This window comes from Lepisma saccharinum, chromosome 6, assembly GCF_977018435.1.
Source record: "Lepisma saccharinum chromosome 6, izLepSacc3.1, whole genome shotgun sequence".
NCBI lineage: Eukaryota > Metazoa > Arthropoda > Insecta > Zygentoma > Lepismatidae > Lepisma > Lepisma saccharinum.
Window position 1 is genome coordinate 20,411,143 of NC_139234.1, and position 25,829 is coordinate 20,436,971.

General features: G+C 40.4%; 1 protein-coding gene across 6 annotated transcripts in view; it reads right to left on the reverse strand.

Annotated features, from left to right (window-relative positions):
* The window catches only part of LOC145988615 (uncharacterized), a 627,408-nt gene that overhangs the window by 63,446 nt on the left and 538,133 nt on the right, over window positions 1-25,829 (reverse strand). Inside the window, exon 1 of one of the 6 annotated variants that reach the window (XM_083123631.1) lies at window positions 21,844-22,235. The exons of the other annotated variants lie outside the window; for them this stretch is intronic. Coding sequence (XP_082979757.1) covers window positions 21,844-21,981 — 138 coding nt within the window. The 5' untranslated portion in view covers window positions 21,982-22,235. Of the gene's footprint in view, window positions 1-21,843; window positions 22,236-25,829 lie in introns of those variants that run through there. 6 annotated transcript variants of the gene reach the window in all.

A 25,829-nucleotide genomic window follows, 5' to 3' on the forward strand; every position in this document is an offset into this window, starting at 1 on the left:
TACTCTCCGTTATTCTTCTTCGAAGAGTAGCAACATCTGCAACAGGAGTGCGGTAAACACAATCTTTAACATACCCCCAGAAGAAGAAATCCAAGGGTGTGAGAGCGCGGTGGCCAGGGAATCGGTCCATCACGGCCTTACCACCTGCCAGGGAAAGGCCTATCCAGAATACCTCGAATTCCTCCAACTCGGGAAGAAGGTACCGTTCAAGCAGGTCGTAATAAATGTTTTTTTTTTTTGTGATGGTACCGGGACTTTATGAACACCCTGTATATTTAAAATATTTAATTTAAGGAGTTTACATTTTCCACTTCACATACTCAGAATCGAAATACATCTACAAACACAAGTCACAAATGTTACGGGATATACCAATCACGAAAAGTTGTTAATTGTACAAGGGTTGGATAAAAAGTAATGGCAACACTGGTATAATTGGTACTTGACTGTATTGGCAGAGGAGCACGTGTCACATTCCTTCAAAGTAATCGCCCCTCATCTCTACGACCTTCTGTCACACGTATGGAAGGCGTCGTACACCGTCAGCACGTCCATCTCTGTCGATGTCCCGCAGTGACCACCCTATAGCACGTATGATGGCTTCGCGCGTGTCGTAGTGCTTCCCGCCCAGTGGTTCCTTCATTTTGACAAAACGGTCTTAATCACACGGTCTCATACCGGTGAATACGGCGGATGTTCCAGTACCTCCCACTACCAGTTATGCAGGAGCGCCGTCACATTGTTCGCAGTGTGACACCTTGCAATATCAAGCAGGATGATGGGACACCGTGCCGTCGCTTCCTTCTTAATGCGAGACGAAGTTGGTGTTGCAAGAAGGTGCAGAAGTAGGCTGCGTTGACCGTCTGCCTGAGAGACGTTGTTCTTCTTGCCTAAACATATTGTTAGGGCGCTTGCACTCTCGTCCTCTGCTTCAGAGCACTGCTGTTTTTGACTGAATAACATACAATCGCTCCCACTCACTATACTTCCTCGTCTGACATTCCTTTATCAGCCACGAAACGCTTGTGGCGCTGTGACTCACCCCTTTCACGGGACAGCAGTGTCGCCATTACTTTTTATCCAACCCTTGTATAAGAATTTCAAACTGAAATTTACCTAATCAACTTCAGGATATCTTATCTTGCAATAATCGTCAATCTGTTAGATAATGTGTTCTGCAAACACTCACAAAGTAAACGGATTGAGAGAATTCTTTATTTTTCATGCAGCTTTCTTCCTCCCTCGATAAAAATAAAAGCTAAACTTGCCTCAGAGCATTTAGGCTGCCGAAGATCCCTGCATTTAGTATATCTATAATCAATCGAGGAAAGTATCTACAAAAGTATTTGAAACATTCGCCATCTTTATAAATATGTATAAATTCAAAGGGATTTGGATTAATAAAAGTTGCGATGTTTCACGTCTACGGAGAAAAATTCGCGCAGAATTCCCGGTGAGCGAGTTAGACACCCTCTTCTAATTCTAGTACCTAAGAGTAATGTAAAAGAGTTTTCTGAGCTTTGTTTCAACACGCACATTTATTTGTAGCTCCTTCGACAGAATCGAAAACTGTAAATTATCTTTCAGTGACGTAAATTACGAAAAAATTCAGATTCAAATACCTCAGATCATAAACAATCCGCTGACAGTGGTGAAGGGTACAAACAATATTTTCCTAGTTACACATGTCCTCCAAAGGTCTTTAACCCAATGTACTTTTAATAATCAGATTATGTACTTTATATTCTTGTCATTCGAATGATCAAGCAATAAAGAAACATGTTGCCAGCGTTAATCATGTTAACGACATCGTTAATGACGAGTGGAGACGTTATTGCTTTCACTTCTCGTGGAAAGAAATTCTGGTCGAACAATAAATTTGCTTCCCTTAAGAGACGACTTAGAATTGATTTGATTGCCTTCACTTTACAATCTCAATTGTTCTCAGTTAAGTAATATGAAATAAAATTATTTTAATAACAAAACACATACTCTCTAGGATATTGAGTTAATCAAATTACATTAGAGAAAGGTGTCTGAATTTGAATTGTGAAGTAATTGATAGGCGGGTCTTGAGAAATTACTTAACACCTTTCACATTGTACGTTCGTTAAGGTAATACCCGTTGTCGTATCAAACTTTAATAAATTGTGTAAACTATTCTAGATGTTAAAAATTTTGAGTCAAGTAATTACGAGACATGTTAAGAGCACTCATAGTTGTAACAGAAACCTGATACCATAAGAAATGACAGAAACAGTGTTGCATGCTCTCTCTCTTTCTCAAGAGACCATTAACAAGATATGCATAATAAAAGTAACACAAGAATGCAATACAAATATAAAATTAATTGATTTATATTAATAGAAAACAAATGTATGCATAATGAAACCATTTGAGCTAGGTAGTTCGCAAGTTATTGCTACTTGCTACTTGATATATATATATATATATATATATATATATATATATATATATATATATATATATATAGCTATATATTAAATATTTAGTCATTAACTTCGAAGGGGTATAGGGGTGTGGAGTTAGGGCGCCACACTTCCTTGACCCTGGCCGCTTTTACCCTCTACAGTTTCCTCCAGGTGCCCACTTTAAGGACGGGAAAATCCGCTTCAAATGGTGTATCGCTCATCGCAGGGGGACGTGCGGAACCGAAGCACGGAATTTCCGGCTAGAAGTCTGCAGGTTATCTTCAAGGTTATGGCCAACTGAGACGCCGGAAGCGAAACCGTTCCGTTCCGTTCCGTTGCCGCACTGGGTGGGCGCCGGAGCCGCTTCAACATATGGAATAAATCCAGGTTCTCCCACGCCGGGGATCGAACCTGGGTCTCTCGCATGGTAGTCAAACGCCAATCGAAATGAAATAACATAATAAATATATGTCATAATAATTCGTGCATGTGTGTGTGTGCGCGCGCGCGCGCGTGTAATTTAAGATCTTTCTCCCCCACCAGTCTTCGATGACTTCACACCCTGTTGTATATTAATGTATGAAACTCAAAATTCAACAATCCTTGCTCCATTGGACACGCTTTGGGCGTTCTATTAGCCATTCACGGAAGTAGACTGTGGGAACATGGTCTCTTGTCCTTTTGTCCATGGGGTTATTTTGCTCAGCATGCGATGCGGCCCGGAGAGGCACTTGGGCGTCCATGAATCAAGAGATGGCGCAGATGGCGACTCCCATAAAACAATCGTAAATTGGCATCAATCGGAACCGTTAGCACTGTTGGAATACAATGAGGAAAGAATCCACGAAGGACCATTTGCACCTGTTTCCAGGTTGGCAAGTCTGATGGTGGGTATCTAGAACCGCAGGTATCGGACAAGATTGCTCGCTTAAATAACTGAAGTGCCAATACAATAGCCGCAAGAGAACTTGAGGAGCGTGAAGATCACGCTATAAAATACAGTAATACAGGTTCTTCAGTGCGTTTGAACTCTGGAGCAACTTTTATAAAGAGAACATCATAGTCCTTGGTTCTGGCCAAAAATATACAGGGCGGTTGATTTTTTTTTTTTTAATTCAGTTCGAAATTGTTTTCCAATATTTACAGTTCGTTTACGGACATTTCAATTACATTTAATTTAATAGCGAAGTACAGTGTATGTCTTTTTAATATTTGTACCGTCTAGAGTAGTGGTTCTCAAACTGTGGCACCCGTACCCCCCAGGGATACGTGAACTACTTGAAGGGGATAAGCAATCAGCTACGAGAGTGGTTTTTCATTCATGATGTACCTGAAAAAAACAAGTACCGAAATATTTATACAAAATTTGGAGCCGAATCTCCGCTGGAAAGTTTCAAGTGCACAACCAGACATCAAGAAACGGTGCCAGTTTACACTAAAAACACTGAGGATTTACAATAAAAACTCCAAAATTGTGCTTGACAGTTTGTTTAGAAACTTACTTTTCTTTTTTTTTACTTTTTTCAATAACTCTGGAAAAATACATGAAAATTAAAGTATTTTACTAGCATATATGTGTTACACGTTTTTTTTCTTCTAACTAATCATAAAGATTGTAAACGTAGAAACACCCAATAAAATAATAAACGTAGAATTCTAATGTTCATTTGTTAGAAACAATGTCGAAAAGAAATTTGGGCCAGAGAGCAAAAAGTCAGCTTCACGTGCATGTTCAGCACAAAGCACGCACACAGTTCTATTTGCAACTCACTTTTTCAACTCTCGCACGCTCTTCTCTGCACTCGGAGCATTGTTGCAAAAGTGATGCCAGAAACAATGAAGTGGGTCAGCTTCCCATGCACGAAAAAAAAAACACAAACATGAAAGCGGAAGATGTGTGCAAAAGTTTTGGGAAAAATGCGAAAAAAAAAACAATGGAAAAATAGGGCTCTAATGGACCAAGTTAGAAAACGCCAGGAGAAAAACGATTAGGGAAACTTTGTTAACCTGCTCACGCGAGTGCAGCTTCGGGAAACTACATACGCACGCCATTTGAGTTGACTATATGAAATGAGAACAAAAGCCAAAAAGGCTGACTTTTACTCGCTCTCTGTCAAAGATCGATGAAAACGTTTCATCCCCCGACGCTTACGTTTTCGGGCAACGAAGCCAAAGGTTCGAATTACTCATTGTGCCTGTTCCTTCATCTATTGCATCAATTCCTAGTTTATCCCCACCACCGCGATTTATTAATAGCAGCGGTTCCAAAGTTTTGAGTCGAGGATAATAATTTCTCATGGAGCAGTATCGTCGCCCAACTATATTTTTCACATTGATAGACCATAATTTATCGTATCCAAATCACGAATTATTGAGATTATGATTTGGCTCATGCAGATGTGCTACATAGAAATCTCAGTGAAAAATGCATGGTTGACCAGGACTCGAAGCTGGGTCTCTAGCATAACGTAAGCTACCAAGCGAGCTCTGGTTTTGCCTAACTTTTCCACTGAGACAATTCAACACAGATAAAATAGAGAAGGGAAATGGAATAGGAATGTCAAGGGAGATTTCATTTGGTTATTCGGTTACTGTCAGGAGACACTGAAAGCAAATAATATTGTTACAACCCAGAGGTGTCCGTGACTGTACATTGGAAGTAAAAGTACAAGGATGTAAAACGAATCATGCGCGACGTTCGTTAAAAGGTCTATCCCAGCATTCGCCTGAATCGAGTGAGGAATATCACGGTTACATCAGAATGGCCAGCAGCGGAATTTGAACGGTTGAAAGAAAGATTCTTCCATCATCCTCTAGGGCCTCCCCGATGGCGTAGTGGTAACGTCGTCGCCTTGTAATGAAGGGGTCCCGGGTTTGATACTCGGTGGAGGCACATGGCACAGTGGTTCGGATCCAACTTTATTCTGTAGGTCCAGTCCCGATTAACCTTTCTGTGCACAAAGTGGACTTTAAACAAAAATGCAATTCAATTCTTCCATCATCTGAACTGCCCTATCAGAAAAAGTGGTTCTCCCAATAATTTTCTCACTTCTGTCAGCGTTATCGGGTGGTGCAGCAAAGAATATCCTGCGAACATTAATTTTCAACTAAAAACATAATAATAGCGGAGAGACTTGCCAACCTCCGATGAACAAACGTAATGTTCGAACTGAGAAATTATGCAAAGTGATGCTATACTGTGCCTATTGATATTATTATCCTTTTAGCTGTAAGTTTAGTTATTGCATCTCGTTTTGGAATTCTGAACTGTGCGTTAATGATTTTTACAGTTATGTAATGTTGGTAATATTCCCGATCCAATTAACGGTAATGGCTCTTCGACGACGACGAACAGTTCTAGACAAAGAAACTCTGACCTTACCTTCCTCACAGGACGTGTGTCCTGTACACGGTCACATGGTTGTCCTTACAAAATTTGCCAACATAGAAGAAGCATGCGGTGGTCACACGCTTCGTTAAGGCTGAGAGGACGGTAAGATCAGAGTTACTTTAAGTTTGTCCGGAAGTATACGCTGATGTTATTTGTGAGGCCCAATTTTCTACTGATTTTCTGCAATGAAAGATTCCTCCCGAGCTAAATAGAGGACGTTACAGAAAAGATACTAAGCAGAGAATAGGCCGTGGTGGGGAAAATTGTCCCTGGGTCGGCATATTCCTGTTTTAGAAACAGCAGCTGGTGAAGTAGAAACGAGATCTAATTATATTTTTGCTCACTCAAAATGCCTTAATTTTCAATCCAACTTCTGTACCGTGTGCTAGTTGCCAACCAAGTTCAAATCATGCTAGGGTTGGAATCGCTAGTGGAGAAGCGCAGATAACCAATAACAAAAGATAACGCGCGCATTGGCGTCCGCGCGGGAGCTGATAGGGAATCCAGGCGTGACTTGCAGGAAGCGGAACGAAATCCAGACACCACGCTAGGGGTGGGTGGGTGTGCAGGTTGCTTTGTGATCCTCTTGACACGCTGCAGTGACTTCGCTTGCACACTTCATAAAAAGGCATTGCGTGCTATCAACGCGTGAAATGAATTGAAACCTGGCAATGCATGAATTCGCTCCTCTCCACCCACACTACGTGCACAACAGAAATCTCCACACACCTCCTGCAGCTGAACATCAGGGTCATGGTGGAAAGCATCAGTGGGCGAAGCTATTGTAAAGGTTCATTGCCAGCATGGATGGAATGTTGAATACTTAATTTATCCGTTTTCTTTCTTGGGTTTGTCAATTTTAAATTGAGCAGTACGCATTAAATAGTTATGTCCTTCTCATAGCGTCTTCTATCCCGATTTCGGTTATTTTACATCACACTTACATCACTACTATTTTACATAACCTCTCTAATAATAGGAACAACCAGTACGAATGCGGAACTCATGACAGAGATGGTGGAACAAACACGATGTCACCAAGCCTTATGCACGATTATACCTAAGGATCTCTTGTTTATAATACTCCTAACTTAAATTACGAAAATATTGCTTTGCTGAGTAAGGTTGTTATGTTATGAGGATATTATGTCAAAACATATGACAGTATGAGAAACTTCCTTAACTTTATAATATAAATGGATTTTTATAATAACTATTATTGCATAAAAATGAAGTGAATTCTGTCGTCCACAACATTCTGCGTATTTCACTGGCCCCAAGTCCAGGATACAGCACGTCCAATTTATCACCACACGGACAGCAAGTTGACGACTTCAGTGGCGGTGTGGTTAGCACAGCGGGCTACGATGCCAGGTATCCTGGGTTCGAATCCCCATCTGAGCATGGGTGTTTTTTGTGAGTGTCCCTTCCTTCATCAATTTCATCATATCCCACATCCTCATCGTCGCGGTGAGCCAAATGTGGAAGAAACGCGGCGTTACATAAGAAAAATCAAATCAAACTGACCCAAGAATTCTGGAGGATCTTCCTTCTTTCCGTCCCCCTCCCCTTCCAGTTAACGGGGCTTGAAGGCCATTCCTTGCATTGTCGCGAACATTTCTGCTAACCACTTTTCCTAGCTGGCGTGACCTCCAGGAGTAGACTATATCAGTATGAGACGTGACGAACACGAGATAAGTCATGAGGACATTAAGAAAATAGTGGGAGCTAAAAAGAAACACATGCCTGTACAGACAGGGCAAGAATGAGTTACGTATGAGGACACATGAGGAGGAGGATGCGGGAGACGTTAGCGAGGAAGATAATGAAATGAAGATGCAAGAGAAGATATAGAGAAGAAGACAAGATGGAAGCAACAAAGCTTGAGAAGAGTGGAGGCGGAAAGAAAAGAACAGAAGCAACAAGTAAGGAGGGAAACAAGAAGTAGGAATAGATGCAAGGAGTAAGAAGGGGAAGTAACAAGTAGGTAGTAGCAAAAGTAAGTACAAAGGAGTGAAAACAAGACGAAAGGAGTAGAAATAAACAGCAGAAACAGGAGAAAAACTTAAATAAGTAGCAGAAACAGGAGAAAAAAGTTAGAAAGGAGTGGAAATAAGTATAGTAGAAACGGTAGAAAAAGTTGGAAAGGAATGGTAACAAGTAGCAGAAACAGGAGAAAAAGTTGGAAAGGAGTGGAAACAAGTAGCAGAAACAGGAGAAAAAGTTGGAAAGGAGTGGAAACAAGTAGCAGAAACAGGAGAAAAAGTTGGAAAGGAGTGGAAATAAGTAGCAGAAACAGATGAAAAAGTTGGAAAGGAGTGGAAATAAGTGGCACAAACAGGAGAAAATGTTAGAAACGAGTGGAAATAAGTAGTAGAAACAGGAGAAAAAGTTGGAAACGAGATGAAAAAAGCGGTATAAAAGGAAATGAAGATAGGAGACAAAAAAGAGGAAAGAAGCGGGGAAAGAGGGTAGGAGGGAAAATCAGAGAAAGTGCCGGAAACAAGAGGGAAAGAATGGGAAGGAAAAGGAAAGAGCGTCGACAAAGAGATTAAAAACAAGGGGGACTTGACGGTAATGTTGGCCCGTCCAGGGTGGAAAAACGGCAGGCGATAATCATCGTACGACGATGTAAACAGGTGAAGTTTCATCTTCTAAGCAGAAAACAAGTCTGTTGAGTACAGTCATGGAAAAAAGTTTTTCCCCATAAGGCTTTAATAGGAGCAAGTAATGCAGGAGGGTAGGCAACACATATTGCACCCTTCGATGATCGGGTGATTTTGCCTGTCTGAACACCGAGAAATGTGTTCCACGCGAAGGTCAACATGACAGGAAAGCAAAGACGGTCACGTGACTATTGGTTATGTGGAGTGTTGTGCTTCTCCACGTCCCCAGTTCTTGATCCACATTGCAGAAAAAGTAGAGCTGCATGCAATATATGAAAATAGGTTGTTTTCAACTACACGCTTAATTATGATTTTCCCAATTGTAAATCTATCAGACGTGTCTCCCGATTTAGTCGGGACAGTCTTTTACTTTGAATTCCTGTTTGTCATAGGCGTAACTTGACGGGAGCAGAAAGGGCATTTATAACCCCCCCCCCAAAATCAGGTTTCTTAAAGCTGCTAAAACAGGAATTAAATACTATGATTTGACGCGTCCAAAAAAAAGTATTATATTGAAAGATTTTTCCCAAATACGTAGATAGCAATTTAATACTTTGAAAGTGTCTCAGATTTGTTTATTGTCACAACTTAGTGTGGCACAGGTCTACTACAAAAGTGGAATTTTGTAACAGAAATATGAACCCACTCCTTTTATTTCGTAGCCGATTTCATCTTGAAACTGAAATTAAGAATATTAGTTAACAATGTCATTGGTAAACAATAAAAAAATGTGTTAGACCCAATTCTTTAATACCTTATCATAATCTTTATCGCAAGTTTAAATTTTGTTGTAAGTCCACTTTATGCAAAAAAAAAAGGTAAAGTTCTCACCTGTGCTTGGCGCTACGCCATGAAGGCGTATAGGGGGTGTGGGGGTAACGCCCCACACTTTCTTGATTCGTTCGTGAGTGGGGGTGATGTGATCAGCATCACGCCGCCCAACACTTTCTTGATTCGTTCGTGAGTGGGGGTGATGTGATCAGCATCACGCCCCTGACCGCCTTTACCCCCAGGGTTTCTCCCAGGTACCCAAGTCATTCGACGCTGGGTGGGCGCTGGGGCCGCTTCCAACGTTATAAAAGTTCCCGGGCTTGAACCGGCCGGGAATCGAACCCGGGGCCTATAGCATGGTAGTCAGACGCGTTACCGACTGAGTCACCGGCACATATAGACTAATCTGAAGTGCATACAGTTTAAAGTGGGATCCGAACCACTATGTGCGATCACCTGGTATCGTACCCCAGACCCCTTGATTACAAGGCCTTACCACTACGCCATCAGTGAGGCGCACACAATCTTTGTATTTCGACCTTTTTAAACCTATATGTATCATATAAGAGGTTGTTTAACGTTGCTATGCCTCTATGGATTATATTTAGCCAGTATTCGAGCACATAGCGTCAGGTTTCATAGAATATAAGCTTCTCTTCCATGTTTATGGTTTCCTGTCTGCAGTAGAAAAACTGCCATGTTCCCATAGCTTTTCTTTCAATAGTCTTCCAATGGTTGCATATCATATCACTCAAATTTGATTCATTCGTTTCGAACACAATCCCCGATGGCGCAGTGGGATCGTGGGCGCCTTGTAATTAAGGGATCCCGGGTTCGATACTCGGTGGAGGAACATAGTGGTTCGTATCCCCCTTTAAACTATAGGTCCATTCACGATTAGCCTAACAGGACATAAAGTGGACTTAAGACACCAATCAACCAACCAACACAATCCCGTTATTGTCCAGATTATCGAATCCAGAACCTTCGTCGCGAATAACATAAGCAGGAAGACAATGTGAAATAACCGAACAGAAACAGAACCTAAAACCTACATCGGATAGATTGAATTAAGTCGACGATACAGCACGGGTTCTGAAATGAAAAGGAATACGAAAGTTGAAGGACCTCTATACGAACCCACTTTTCCTCCACTCAATGGGGAAGATATCCTTCTAGCTGAGAAGCCTTTACGTAGGAGTGCCCTGAGGGAACTTCAAGGCCACGACGATAAAGTGTTCTACGTGCAATGACGGGACCAAAACATACGTCAGATAGCTGTGTTCCTCCTTATTTCGTACGCCATTGATAACTGGAACACGTGACCTCATCTTTGGTAGAGCAGAAGCCTGCTTGCTTGCCACCACCCTTTAGTTCAGTGACCTTCGCCCGTAGTCAGCAAGAGTGAATGACTCACCATATACTTGTTGTCTGTGAGGCTACACAAGAATAGATATTTCGTTAGTGGCTGTAAGTATTGTTTCATCTGCAGTTATATCAGTTAACATTTCAATAGTTTCCTTCCTAATGGTTACGTTAGTGATAAACATGTAAATTAGTTCTCGAGAGTGAACGTTTTATCTATTTGAACGGGGGATTTTTATACAGACTGCATGTAATATTTTTTCCTGAAACAAGAAGAAATTCGAAGACGCAAAAAAGTTGTATAAGAGTAGTTAACAAAAGGAAAAAGAAGAAGAAAACGAAAATGTAAATGCTGAAATAAATTATGGTAGAGATCGAGTGAATAACATTTTGTCATGGGGCCTCCTCGATGGCGTAGTGATAACGTCGTCGCCTTGTAATCAGTGGATCCCGGGTTTGATACACGGTGGATGCACATAGTGGTTAGTATCCCACTTTAAACTGAAGGTCGAGTCCAGATTAGCATATCTGTGCACCAAACCAAAACTAAGAAAGAAATTGTCACAGTGTAAGAAAATTTCATGTTCAACCAGATACGAAACAAAAGGAAATAATATGTTGCAGGTTGGAGTTCACATCTGTAGCATCTAACCAGCACAATTATGAATCGCAACATATCGTATCAGATCCATTTTTATTATACATGTATGATAATATAAGAGAAGTAGAGGAAAGAGAAAACCAAGCGAAACACGGACGCCTTCTCCAGAATTTCAAATCTCGTTACATAAGGAGTCCCGAACAGGCATGACTTTCTTGTTCTTGCTCTTTTTATCTGCTTCATTTCATCATAATTCATCGTTATGGTTTACCTGCAGGGGAAGAATAATGACAATAATTGCCAATACAAAGCCAATGACAAACAGAACAACTCGATTACGGAGGTGCCAAGAAGAAACGAGACTTGACAGTTTCTCCGTCTCTCGGTTTGTCGAATTGAAAATTGCTCTCCCGTTCTCGGTCTCGATTAGTTAAATATAGAAATCGAAAATGTATGTGAATGAATATACATGTATTTTATATATTCCGGTTTTGTAGGAGATTTCGTGAGAGATGAAATAAGTACTCTTCCATCGTATTTATTAGGGCCTCCCCGATGGCGTAGTGGTAGCGTCGTCGCCTTGTAATCAAGGGGTCCCGGGTTCGATACCTGGTGGAGGCACAAGTGGTTCGGGTCCCACTTGAAACTGTAGGTCCAGTCCCGATTAGCCTTACTGTGCATAAAGTGGACTTAAAAAACACCAACTCAACAACCATCGTATTTATTTTTATAATTTTTATTCCCTGTTCGATGATCGCGACGATAAGGACGAGTGACCATTACATGAAATTGATGACGAAATAGTCAAACACCCCCGACAAGGACGGTACTCAAACCCGGGAACTTTGGCGACGATATCGAATGTCAATCACTTAATGAGCTTGACCACCGAGCCTGCTTAATGTTGTTTCTGTCAGGTAATTCGTAATAATATCCCACATTCACTATCATTTGCTTCATAATTTATCTTATTGTTGTGACTAACCTGAATTCAAAGAATTAGTTGAAAGGCAAAAATGCAAGATTGAATGTCTCTGATGTTACTTCGTGCCGAATAATATGACGTGGTATTATGATATGAATTTATTAATCATATAATATGCCTATTCATTCCATTGATTGATCCCAATTGAGCACACAAAATATGGTATAATGTCCACTCCATGGAGGAGTGGTTAGCACAGCGCGCTACGATGCCATGGGTCCCTGGTTAGAATCTCGACTTGGGCGTGGGTGTCCTTGATAAGTGTCCCTTCATCAATTTCATCATAGCATCACTCATCTTCATCGTCGCTATTTGCCAAAAGTGAAAGAATAGCAAATCTAAATAACAAACATCCAATCAAATCGAACATCTCTACCGATTTAATTCTATACGGTACCGAATTCCCACTTTATTACTGCATCTTAAGTCATTTTACAGCATCTCAATTGTTTTCCGATTCGAAAACATTAGGAATGTTGTTATGTGCAGTTGATTGTGCATTGTTTCGTTGTTTGGATTGTTTAATTAACGTCGCATTAATTAGTTTTAGACCAATCGTGACGGGGGAAGCAAGAGCACAAAGAAAGCGAAAAAGACAAGGAAGAGACCACGGATTTCTTTAAAGATAGCATCCCGTGAATACAACTCAAGTGACTGCAGAATATTATGAATAAAATTTATTTCGTTTTTTCCTTTTATTTCTGTTTCAGTTATTTTACTTCGCTTTTCTTCTACCACTCGCGTTACTCGTGTCGGTGAGGAAGAATTATAAACTCGTGAAATGGACGATGGTACAAAAAAATATATGCCTCTCCCACGGTTCGAAACTGTCAGTACAAAATATTGTCTTATTTTTAAAATTTACGGGCAAATATGGTTTGTCACGTAGCAATTTTCGCTTATCTCTTTCTCAAGGGGTTCCATTGCCTCTCTGATGTCGTAGTGGTAACGTCTTCGCCATGTAATGAAAGGCTTCCGAATTCAATACCAAATAGAGAGGCATTTGGTTCGGATCCCATATAAATCTGTAGGTCCAGTGCATGAACTGGACTTAAACAATTAACGTGTGGCATGTGGTCTGTGATGAACCATCATTTCAGCGAACCTTCTTGACAATGACTCTAATATCACTTGAAAGAATAGTATTTCCTTACGAGTAGCTCTTGTCAAGAAACCAGTTCCTGAAATTTTCTTCTGGAGGCATCGTAGCACCCAGCTGTTTGTTGTGGCTGGGGCACGAGTCATGTGACTCATGCTATCAAAGCTCAATCCTTCCCGAGAACTCAGAATCACCAGGCAAACTTCAGCGAATATTTTGTTATTTGGGTTGCATAAACAACAGGCTTTAAGACGTTACGAAATTCTACGTCCCGTGGACCAGGTATTTTTTTCTAAGACTCTACATACTGTAACAAATCCAACCAGTATTCTTCGAGCGCATGTTATTGTTAACTGACGAAATATTTCCAGCGATTCACACCAGAAGGTACATAACATGTCAATTTATTCTTTTACACAACCATGATTGACATTTTTCTGGCTGTCGCTCTGAAAACATTATCCACTCGATCTTCTAGCCCGTTTCTGCAATACTGTTTCAGCGCTGTGGATAACGGTGAGGAGCTCTTGCTTTCTTCAGGGGAAAGTAAATCTCGCACATGCTCCAACGAGTGTAATGGGGCAGAAGGCCTTCCACAAATTGGATTTTCCCCGGATTTTTCCCACGACTTACTATCCAGCAATCAACTCACATCATTCGCTCCATCCTCCCATCGGAAAGAAGACGGTTGCGGAATAGGCTCGTTAACGTGCCTACGCTCCTGGCCTACAGTGCACACCGTGGAACGAACTGGCATATCGCTGAAGGCCTTGTCTCACTTTCATAGACCCTGCATGTGCATCTTTCAACTCCCAAGCACATACAGAAAGGAGCCAGAGAGCAGGGTAGATAAAATAATGTTGTTGTTTTTTTTAAATCTCATTTTTTATTATTTGACTTTCTATTGAAATCTGATTTTATATTTAAATCTATTCTTTAATTTTTGAAAAAAACAACTAACTAACTAACTCTCTAGCCTTCTTAAACCCGAAGGTTCATGGCTGCAGCAACACAGGCCTTCCATATGTCCCTATCTTGAGCAAGATCTATATACTCTTTTCCTTCCCTACCAATTTCCTTTAGGTCCATCTCAACGTTATCCCTCCATCTTCGTCTTGGCCTTCCTACAGGTCTCTTACCATCAGGTTTCCCAACAAGAATCCTGTGAACTCCTCTTTTCTCTCCCATTCGTGCCACATGGCCTGCCCATCTAAGTCTTCTTGATTTAATTATTCTAATAATATCTGGACATGAATACAAATTATGTAGTTCTAAATTATGTAACCTTCTCCACTCACCTGTCTCCTCATCCATTTTAGGTCCAAATATTTTCCTAAGGATCTCATTTTCAAATACTCTCAATTTATGTTCCTCTTTTGAAAAAAACAAACACGCTCAAAATTGCTTGTGTGTTTTTTTGGCACCATACATGTATACATTTTTTTATAGAAAGATTTCTTTCTAGTAAACAGCCCTGTAAAATATTTGAACAGTTTGAACACATGTAAATATACACTTTTGTGTTTCTGATACCGTATATATGAACCTAAAACCCAATACGTTGACCAAGGCAGAATTTATTTTATTTTAAAACAAACGAAACTTTTATTTTTGTTGTTGTTACAGAGTCTGAGGAAGACCTTGCTAATGTAACGTTGGTTTATGTTTTAAAATAAAATAGATTGTGTTACTGGTGTTATCATATGAACCTACTATGTGAATATTTGTTGAATGTGTTAATGGAACTACATATAATAATTTCTGTAACTTTTCTTCCAGTGAAAATAAAACATTCTGGATGTACTATACGTATAAATGTAACTTAAAATATTTTTTTGCAGTCCTTGTAGCTAAATTTTAGCGATCTTTTAAATGATAGTTTGCAAAACATCAGCTGCCATGTTTATTTACAGCATAATTATAATAACACTCTTTACAGTTTTAACATGATTAGTATTTTGCATATTATTTATTCTACATACATTTTTTTGCTTTTTTTGCCTATAAAAATTATTGAACCTTAAATCAAGAGAAATTTAAATATGTTTACAGTTTATATATTAGCTACATGTCCTTTCATATGAGCTTCACCCCCATCAATGCACATTTTGTTTCTTTTCTTGCAGCGTAATAACACCTTATGCACATTATTGAGTTCGCATCCCGGGCGAGGAATTGTACACTTTTGTTCACAGAAAGTGGCACACTCGTCTGAGTTAAAGATCAGCTTCGGAGTGTGGCAGTACAGCCGAAGTAAAGGTTCGGGAAAACAGCACTCTGCAGTGTTGCTTACCACTAAAGTTTTCACCGGATGCAGGGAATTTTCTGACTTGCCGAGTGAAAAGAAACTGTCACAGGAAAGCCTTGCATCCTAATTATTAATGCAATCCAGTGTCAAATTTTACAAGAGAATGGCGGAAAAAATTCTGGAGAATATGTTCGAGATACTCAGTATCCCATAGCTAAAAAAAAAAAAAAAAAAACCTACTTCAATCCCTTCGCTTGGGGAAAAGCCCATATTCATTTGAAAACAGAGTGAAGTGGATGGTAATTCTATTACTTCTTTCCTAGCTTAACGTAACATCAACGTCGACGTTCACCAAGAGGACACGGGTTCGAATTCCGACCTGGGAGTGGGTGTTCTTTGCGAGTGTTCCTTCATCACTTTACCCATGTCATCATTTATCTTCTTCGTCGCGATTAACTGAAAGTGGAAGAAAAGCAAAGCGAACAGAAAATGAATCAAATTGCGTCTCAACATGTCCTGTGATAGCGTAGTCTTCAAAACACAGCCCGTGGCTCTCCGCTGCTTAACCACTTCAGAATGCTGTCTCTCTCTGGAACAGGTGCATGGCGATTTTCATTGTTCCGCTGCAGTGTCCAGTGCCTGTTTGGATGACTGCTTCCACAGCCCCAATCGCATCTGCACCGGCCAACGCTCCAACTAATTGCCAGACTCTCAACTTTCCATGGATGCGGGTATGTCGCCCATGCAAACGTGCATTCTGGCAGGGTTGCCACCTCAAATTGGTCGATACAATATGAGCCACCCTGTATAACCACCACGCAAACGAGAGTGGATAACACAAGAAAATAAGAAATAGAAAAATCGAATGTACTCAAACAGGGACGGAATGAACCCACAGAACAGCATAAGAATCTCGCACAAAAATCAAATTGCAAATCAGCAACATTCATGGCCCAAAATCCAACAAACCCTCCCGGTGTAAAATCCTCGCCTCCCCGGACTTTCAGGGACCGCGGTGCCACCGGCAAAAAATAATTTGTTCACCTGAAGACAAGAGAACAAGTGTTTCCTCGAAACGTATATCTAGTATCTAGTAGTAATAGGCTATATAGTAGATAGAAATACAATGGATAATGCCCACTTAAGGGGAGAGGGACATTTTCCCCTAGTTCCTTCTCTCTGAGGCAGCTGGGGGCATTGTTGTCAACGTAGCTCTATTGGGGCCAGATCTGGCTCTTTCGTGCACTCGTTTGGCTGTAAACTGCGGCACCCGCCCCTTGCCGCAGTATCATGCCATCCATCACTATAGAGTGACCACAAGGGAAAGAACCTTGGACGAAAAGTCCCCGCGTAGCTATCCCTTTTTCCGTTCAGCTCGGGCCATAAGGAAGCATGGTCCATTCTCCCCCTCGCGGAAGTAGGGTGTACAGGAGTCGCGGGTCTGCGCAGGTTGTTTTGCTTGTGGTTCCACTATAGGCTCGACCCAGATAGACGAACTTTTGCCTTGCTTATACATTTTGCACGTGACGTGATATTATTATATTGGCTGCGTCGTCCCACCCCTCTTACCTCCGCAGCTACTTTTATATACCGCCTTGGCTGAGGCGAAGATGACACTATTGTTATACGGTAATCCCTTATATTCGATTCATACAACCATCAATGGATTATTCAGATGGGTGATGCCGTCAGATCTAGACGGTGAAAACTAAGAATAGATTGTCATCACTTTAAGTTACCGATAATAGCAGCGCCCCCTACCCCCGGGGACAACTAAAATTACCATGGGAGGCACTTTATGCAGCCTTAGTACACATAGCTCCTTGAAAGTCAACTTTAGCTCAATTTAAGGTGAAATTTAGTTCTTTTATGCGCATCAGGTTTGGCAACACTGCCAGGATGGCCGTTTGAGGCAAGGAGAAATGCATTATGCTTATGGGAGAATTATTTTATTCGTTTTCTTGGAGATATCAAACTTCTGATGGCGGAAAAAAATATATGATCGGGTAGAGGATCCATTGAAGATGATATTTGCGTTAGAAAGAGTCGAAACTGCCATTTGTTAAGCCGTAACTTGAATTTGAAATAAAGAATGCATAGGATTCTGTAAATACTTATTCACCATATATGTCAAACACGGTATCTAGCTTAATAATCAACTTTTAAAAACCGATTCCACTTGCAACATGGGGAGAAATTCATACCCTCAAATTAACTAAGTAACTCTCTAGCCTTCTTAAACCCGAAGGTTCATGGCAGCAGCAATACAGGCCTTCCATCTGTCCCCATCTTGAGCAAGATCTATATACTCTTTTCCATCTCTACCGATTTCCTTTAGGTCCATCTCAACGTTGTCCTTCCATCTTCGTCTTGGCCTTCCTACAGGTCTCTTACCATCAGGTTTCCCAACAAGAATCCTGTAAACTCCTCTTTCCTCTCCCATTCGTGCCACATGGCCTGCCCACCTAAGTCTTCTTGATTTAATTATTCGAATAATATCTGGACATGAATACAAATTATGTACTTCTAAATTATGTAACCTTCTCCACTCACCTGTCTCCTCATCCCCTTTAGGTCCAAATATTTTCCTAAGGATATTATTTTCAAATACTCTCAATTTATGTTCCTCTTTCATGCAAGGGACCAAGTTTCACACCCATATAACACTATAGGTAAAATTACTGTTTTGTATATTTTAACTTTTAGTTTCTTAGATATTAAACGAGAAGACAAAAGTTTATGAAGAGAGAAGTAACATGCATTTCCTGAATTAAGCCTACCTTTTTATTTCCTCTTTTAATATAATTTTCATTTGTTAATATTACTCCTAAGTATTTGAATTTGGAAATTCTCAAATTATGGCTGGATTTTCTTTACTAGCAGCGCCCATTCCGACGATATTGTAATAAATGCATGCCTGGTGCGAAATTGTCACACCTCACCTTAAGATTAAATGCTAATAATGAAATTTTCGCTATATTTTCTGCAAATTTTCTAGTACAAATCAACTTGGTTCTGTATTCTACAGTCAGCCACGAATCCGCCAGTCATACATTGAAATGTGCCTTTAGCAATGTGTTGAGTGTTAGCGTGACTCCGACGGCGTTGCTTTCCAACACTTGGACGAGCTTGAGAGGAAATCTTTTCCCTTTCATGTCGAAGCGGTTGTGGTGGGAATGCGAGCGGAAAGATTGAATTGTGTACCTCCTTGCAATGTAGGACCCCGCCAGGACGATATTTTCCACAAATAAAATTTCTTTTTCGCGTAACTTATTGGTATTGAGACGAGAACGAGACTCCCCCCTAGCATCGTCTCTGTTTACAAACACCAGTCTCGATATGTTGACTCCTAGTTTCGACGCTAAGAAACCCGGAGGAAACTTAATTTTAAGATGAAAGTATGCAACAACGCTGAACAGGTTCACATTACTGGTATCGGATTAACTTTGCAATTACGATAAAGAAAATATATAAACCTACCCAGTGGCGGCGATTAGGAGGGGCGAGGGGGTCAGTTGCCCCCGCTTTTCCCCACTTTTGCCCCTGCACGATGCTAAACCTTACCTACAAAGGGAAATATACTGTCTTTACCCCACCCCCCGAGTTTGGCACTTTGCCCCCCGGTTTTGGAACCCAATCGCCGCCACTGAACCTACATATACACAAAAAATCACGTAAATATACGATTCACACGTGCCAACATGTCGCGTATTGAAGTAAATGTATTCAGGTAAATTTTTCAAATATCACACGTCTCAGTTTTACCTGGACATTACACGAAAATGTCCAAGTCTACGGAGATTGCGAAAACACTTCAAGCACCTTTCAATCGAACGATCGAAGTAGGGTGGCAAATCATCATGGCCTCACTGCCTTCAAATTAGATCTCTTGATCTTACATTTTGACAGCAGCCAAATACTTTAAAGAGAGCGGTCAAGCCGATTAAATATGGTAGAATTATAATCTACGCTAACAAAAGTTTGGCTTGGCGCGGTGAACGGAGAAGAAATATTTTGAAATATAATCAGTATCATTCCGCCTCTTACGTTCCATGTATTATTGCACAGACTGTATTTTCAATGTGAAGCAAGGCAGGTCATGTTTGGTAAATACTTCCGTACAAATGGTCCCCTAAGCAATGTGCAAAAAAGATATATCCACCAGCACTTACAGAAATCGATTTCGTTCCAACATGAATTAAACATTAATTTTTATTTACTATATAGGCTTTAGTTTTGTAAAATTTAAACTATAAGATATGCATACTTCAGATTAACATTTTTCAAAATAATTCAGGAGAGTAACAGCAGTATGTACAACCATGGACGTCCGGAAGGGGGGGGGGAGTGGAAGTCAACCAAAAGTAACATATTTCACACATACAATTTCATATGTCACAATAATATGTGATAATTGGGGCTCGGAAGTGGAAGACCTATAAATTGCCAAAAAAAAGACCTATAAGAACACCTAAAAATATATTTAAAAAAAGGACCTAAAAACGGAATAAATGTGATCCAAATTAATTAATAAATTCAGTTTTAATTACATATTTAATGAATAAAAAAAGTACAAAATTCTGGTGGTATGGAACACACAGTGCGAAAAAACTATATGAATAAAATGCATCTTCTTTCAGTCCAAAAATGTTTTTCTCTCGTTTCAGGGATGGTTCAAATATATTTATTTATTTTTATTTCTTTACTACAGAGAGGATGTTTAAGAGGTGATGAACTGATGATTCGAATTGAGAATGGGCAGTAAAAACGTAGTCGAAAGAAAGTGAAGTTGCAAAAAAAAGCCGTTAAGACCTTAAAAAAGGCTAAAAAAAAGGACCAATAAGCCAAAAAACGCCGGAAAAGGCAAAAAAGGACAAATAAAACCCACCTTTCTCTGGCCTACAATGACGCAAAATGAACATATATTATGTTGGGCCTCGTCTTCGGACACTAGGAAAAAAAAGGATTTTTCCTCAACTTGCGAGCACTAGTGATAATTATTGCATGAACATGATAAATTCAAATTGAAGCAATGTTCTTTGAGGAAACAACACTATTGTAGGGAAAAATGTGCCTTGTTTGCCCCCCTCCGGAAAAATTCTGCGGACGTCCATGTGTACAACGTTGTCGTCTTGTAATCAACCCGTTGTCCTCGGGTTCGATAACCGATGGAGGCACATGGTTGTTCGGATTTCACTTTAAACTATGAGCCTAGTCACAATTAGTATGTCCTATCCTAAACTAGATTTCAAACAACAACAACAAAAAAAAAATCTTAGTTTATGGCCACTTTAGATCAAATTTCATCCCAGTTTAATTGCGATGAGAACGAATGAACTGACGAAGTGAATGACGAAACAGATGAAGACACAAACAAAGAAACAAACATTCATATTTTATCTATCTAGATTCATTCAAGTGTAATTTTAGGAATATATCACCTTCGTACACTCTATCCAAGTGAGACGTGTCTTGTTATGTCGGAAAGATTGTGTGTGTGTGACCCTAATAACAACAAACTGTGGTATCTCCCTTAAGTTAAAGGTTTACCATGTGTACATTTTACCATACATCATGTAATTTTAACTGTGTAATGCTCACCGATCAGTGCTGCATGAAGGCTTGTCTATGTTTTCAGTATTTGTATGATTTTTTTTCGTATTTTGGTTCCTTACGCTGCCATTGTTGGCTAATCGCAACGATGAGGATGCCGGGATTTGAACCTAGAACGTCGACTACCTAAAGAGCTTGACAATGGCATTAACTTTATGCATACTAATGTATTGTATACACTGGAAGAGGAGAAAGCTTGGTTTGGCAAACCTGAGCGCTTATTTCTGCCACGTTGGGCTAATTGCGAAGATGAGGATGACCGATTATTATGATGAAATTGATGAATGGACACTCAAAAAGAACACCCACATCCAGGACAGGATTTGAACCCGGGACCTTTGGCGTCGTAGCGGGCAATGCTAACCACTCCGCCACGGAGGCCGGTCTGAACGATTAATGTTTATCGACACATATTTTAATAATATTAGGGCCTCTCCGATGGCCTTGTAGTCAAGGGGGCCCGGGTTCGATACCCAGTGAAGGCACAGTTGTTCCGATCCCACTTAAAACTGTAGGTCCAATCCCGGTTAACCTTTCTGTGCATAAAGGGGACTTAAAACAACAAATCAATCAATAAATTTAATAATATGAAAATATTTCCACATATTAGAGATAAATTGAATCTGAAGGGGGACATTGTTGCATGAATAAAAATCTAGAGCATGGCCCTACCTTGGAGGTGTTTGATCCATTGTCGCAGTTGTCCGGATCTGTTGAAGACTCATCGTTGTCGTGATGATCGGACACAAAAGGCACCGATTCGTGCGTGTCCTCACCTTCCGAGGGAAGTTCTTCCTGAAATGCCACCATTGCGAATCAACACTTTCCTAACTGAAGACGAACTGACCAAGTACATAACACGAGACGGCACATGACAATCGGAATTCCTTCTTCACGCGAAATCACAAACACCTACTCTTCATGCATTTCTCCACAAGCCATACAGTCACCACAATCCGTTGGCAGGTGAACAATAACCGATGCTTTTCAGTAAAAATCCAACGCGGAAACGAGTATCGCTCACAAAATACGAGAGAAAAATAAAGTGCCAACGTCTTCGCCGGGCTGAGGACCGTACGTCTGCCGTGGCTTCACTCGAAGCGGCTGCTCTACCTGTCCGTACCAGTGTTGCCAGCCGTTACCTCGTAACTTGTCACTGAATGCGCAGCGGAAAAAAATCCGGAAGTGTAGGAAAGGAAACCTGCCGCGCCTTACGGAAACAAACGTCATAAAAATGTATATTATTATGAGAAGTGCGTTACTTGCACTCAATTTCGTATCCACGATTCGGCAGGAAATCGACGGAAACTTTACGAAAAGACTGCATACAATGTTTCATTGCCAGCCACAGCTTTTTTTACTCGCCAGGGAGCGCGTAACACCTGAGTAACACTAACCTCCATACACCTGGCAACGTTTTCTGCTCACGACCGAAGTGGAAGACATGAAAAAAAGAGAACGAAGGAACAACAGGTTTCGTGTACAGGGAAGGAAAATATCGCTCACGTCTGTCCAAACACCCCCACCTAAGACAGCAAGAATCTGATAATACACAGTTACGGGGCAAAAGCTTTGCTTAGCGTATAAACACCTCTCCGGCAGACATTCAGCTAGGTACAAAGAAGGGAAGGAGGTCCGCTATATCAATGCGGAGATGTTAAAAGCATCGGCGAATAAAAAAAAATGTCAGTGGTCTACTTTGAAAGATTCATGGCCTTATTTGGGAGAAGTTCCTTCTGTTCGATAACCTTGTATTACATAAAGATGAGAAGAATGTACTTCCAAACAACCTATCGCAGTTATGATCAGTTTTCGTCTCTAACGACAGACAGGCAGCCCCTTTCCTTTCACGCAAATATGCTCCAAATGCGTATTTAACGTCGTGAAAGAATATGCATTTCCGACCCTGTACAATACCAGCCGCGTGCCTGGGGATTTCGTGTAGTAAAAGGGTGGACTAGTTCCATATTTTACCATATTTTCATAGATGCATCTGGCGTTCTTCTTTCATACATAGAAAAAAGTTGGACTGTAGGTACGGGTTATAAACAAAGGCGCATCGTTTACGAGAAATCCGCATTTAATTTTATGAACTATCTACCTACGGTCTCTATATGTATGAGCGAGCTGAATGCAAAGAATTAATCAACAGACGAGTGATACTTCACACAAGACACGTGCCTTCGAATACAGTAACTCTGTTCTCACTATGGACGGGGAGGATAGATTATATGCGAGATATGCTAAAGGCATTTACGGTGACAAGCGCTACAAAAAATCTAGCTTTGCATGTAACGCCTCCCATGAGAAATTTAACGGTGAAGGAGGTTGGGAACCAACGTAGTCGTCACATTTTACCTCAATTTTTAAAAAATTACGCATGTATGAAAGGCCTACGCATTATTTTTCTCTTTGATAATGATTAAAAATAATGAAATAAATAAAACTGATAGCATCTGCAGTTTATTAAAACCCCTAGCTGTTAGTCAACCACTTTGTCACAAAGCTGTCCCAAATTTCGGTCTTCGGATGATTATAAAAAGGAGCAACACAGTGTTATTTCGTTGTCAAAAAAGTATGGACAGAGTATTTTCATTGATACATTAACATATGCATTCAGAATTTGACAAGTTCAGTTCCTTGAATACAATTAAATTGAGCAAGAGTGGGAATTTGCAACAAAAGTTACCCCTTTTTGGAAGTTACATATTTGAGCCATTTTACAAATGTTACTATACTTTGCTACATATTTACATCCGAAAGTTAAATTTTAAAAAAAGGCCCGGTCTCTAGTTACAACTAGGACTAATCCATTGATTCGCACTGTTTACACGAACAATAATAAACCCAACTTGATTACAAATACAATTTATTTCAATATTTATTGGAGTTAATCTAACATTTTCCAACAACATTTTCTAGGATTAGCGGGCCAAAAAATTAACGTGTCAAACAAGAAATTATAGTGGAACCACAAGCATAAAAACCTGCGCAAACCCGCGACTCCTGTGCACCGTACTCCCGCGAAGGGGGGAGGGGGAGAGTGGACCATGTTTCCTCATGGCCCGAGCTGAACGGAAGAAGGGAAAGCTGCGCGGGGCTTTTCGTCCAAGGTTTTTCCCTTGTGGTCGCTCTATAGTAAACCGTTGAGTCAGTCGAACGCAAGTGTTGTGCAGTCGCCAAATCTGGCGACTAGAAAGATTTACAAAGGCGCAAAAACGAAAACTTCTAGTCGCATTTTGCGACTCGCGGCCCTTAATTTGAAACACTGACCCCACCCTCCCAGAAACGTTCCTATTACAAGATATTACAAAGTTTGCTTCGAAGGTTCCAAAGACATCAATAGACTGTTAAATTTTTCCTCTATGCCTTCATGTGTCATTTTATGCACTGAATGATGGAAAACCTAGATCCTGAAATACTTGCACATTCGCATGGCGCTGTGTGTGTGTGTTGCCTAACTCTACGGCGATAGGCAAACTTCAAATAACAAATAGCAAGTCTTCAGTAGCCGACCATCGCCTTAGAGTTAGGCAATACACATAACACCATGCAAGGCAGACACTGGAGATGGAAAATCTATGCCCAGTGACTACGTTTTGGACAGGCTCGGTACAACTAGTCTAGTTTCATTAATTGATTGATTGAGTTGGTGTTTTAAGTCCACTTTATGCACAGGAAGGCTAATCGAGACTGGACCTACAGTTTAAAGTGGGATCCGAACCCCTTGTGCCTCCACCGGGTATCGAACCCGGGACCCCTTCATTACAAGGCGACGACACTACCACTGCGCCATCGGGGAGACTTCCAAACCTTAGAAATAAAGGGTCTGTTTGATTTGATTAATTCAGTCGCCCTTCGCATCTTATGTTTGCTTCCAGCTCGTGTTGATTTCAGGTTCCAATATGAACCGAAGAGCTGGATTGCCTCTTACAAATTCTAAGAAGTCAAAGCAACCATTGTCACTGAAGATTGTCAACGATACTGTTGAACGTTTAGTGACTTATCTCCAAATTTACTGAGTCAATAACAAGAAAAGAAAGTGAAATGGAGAGCCTAATTCAGGTCGTCGGGCACCATGGAAGTCATGTTTCAGACGCTTGGATTTGGATTTTATAGCAGTTGATATTAAATGAAATTGAAAATAGACTGAATATTTAAATTTATCTAATTTATTTTTGTAATAAATTGCAATTATGAAATAAATAATTGTATTTTGTGATAACAATTAATTTCATACTGCAAATAGTACAATTTCCCTATTAATTATTGAATACTGTAAACGTCCCGTATATCCCATGGCTTATACGTTACATATGCATCCTTATGGCAAAACATCACGTTGCTTGAGCGACCTCTAATTTTTTTTTCCAATTTAGCTGAATTTTTGCAGTAAAATAGGTTATATATATTAGGGTGGTCCTTAAAATCCAACTACTAAAATATTATCGGGGCACCACGCCATTCCTTTCTCCTACTTGAGAGATGAGATCCAGTAAAATTTTATTACATTTCATTACGTTTTAGAGGTCGCTACCGCCGATCCAAGTTTTGTCATAATTAGAATTTTCACTTGGGGCGAACAAATCTAACTGCTACTCTGACAGCACAGAGCCATGTCTTGCTTGGCTCTATTACATAACACTTTGCTCTTTTGC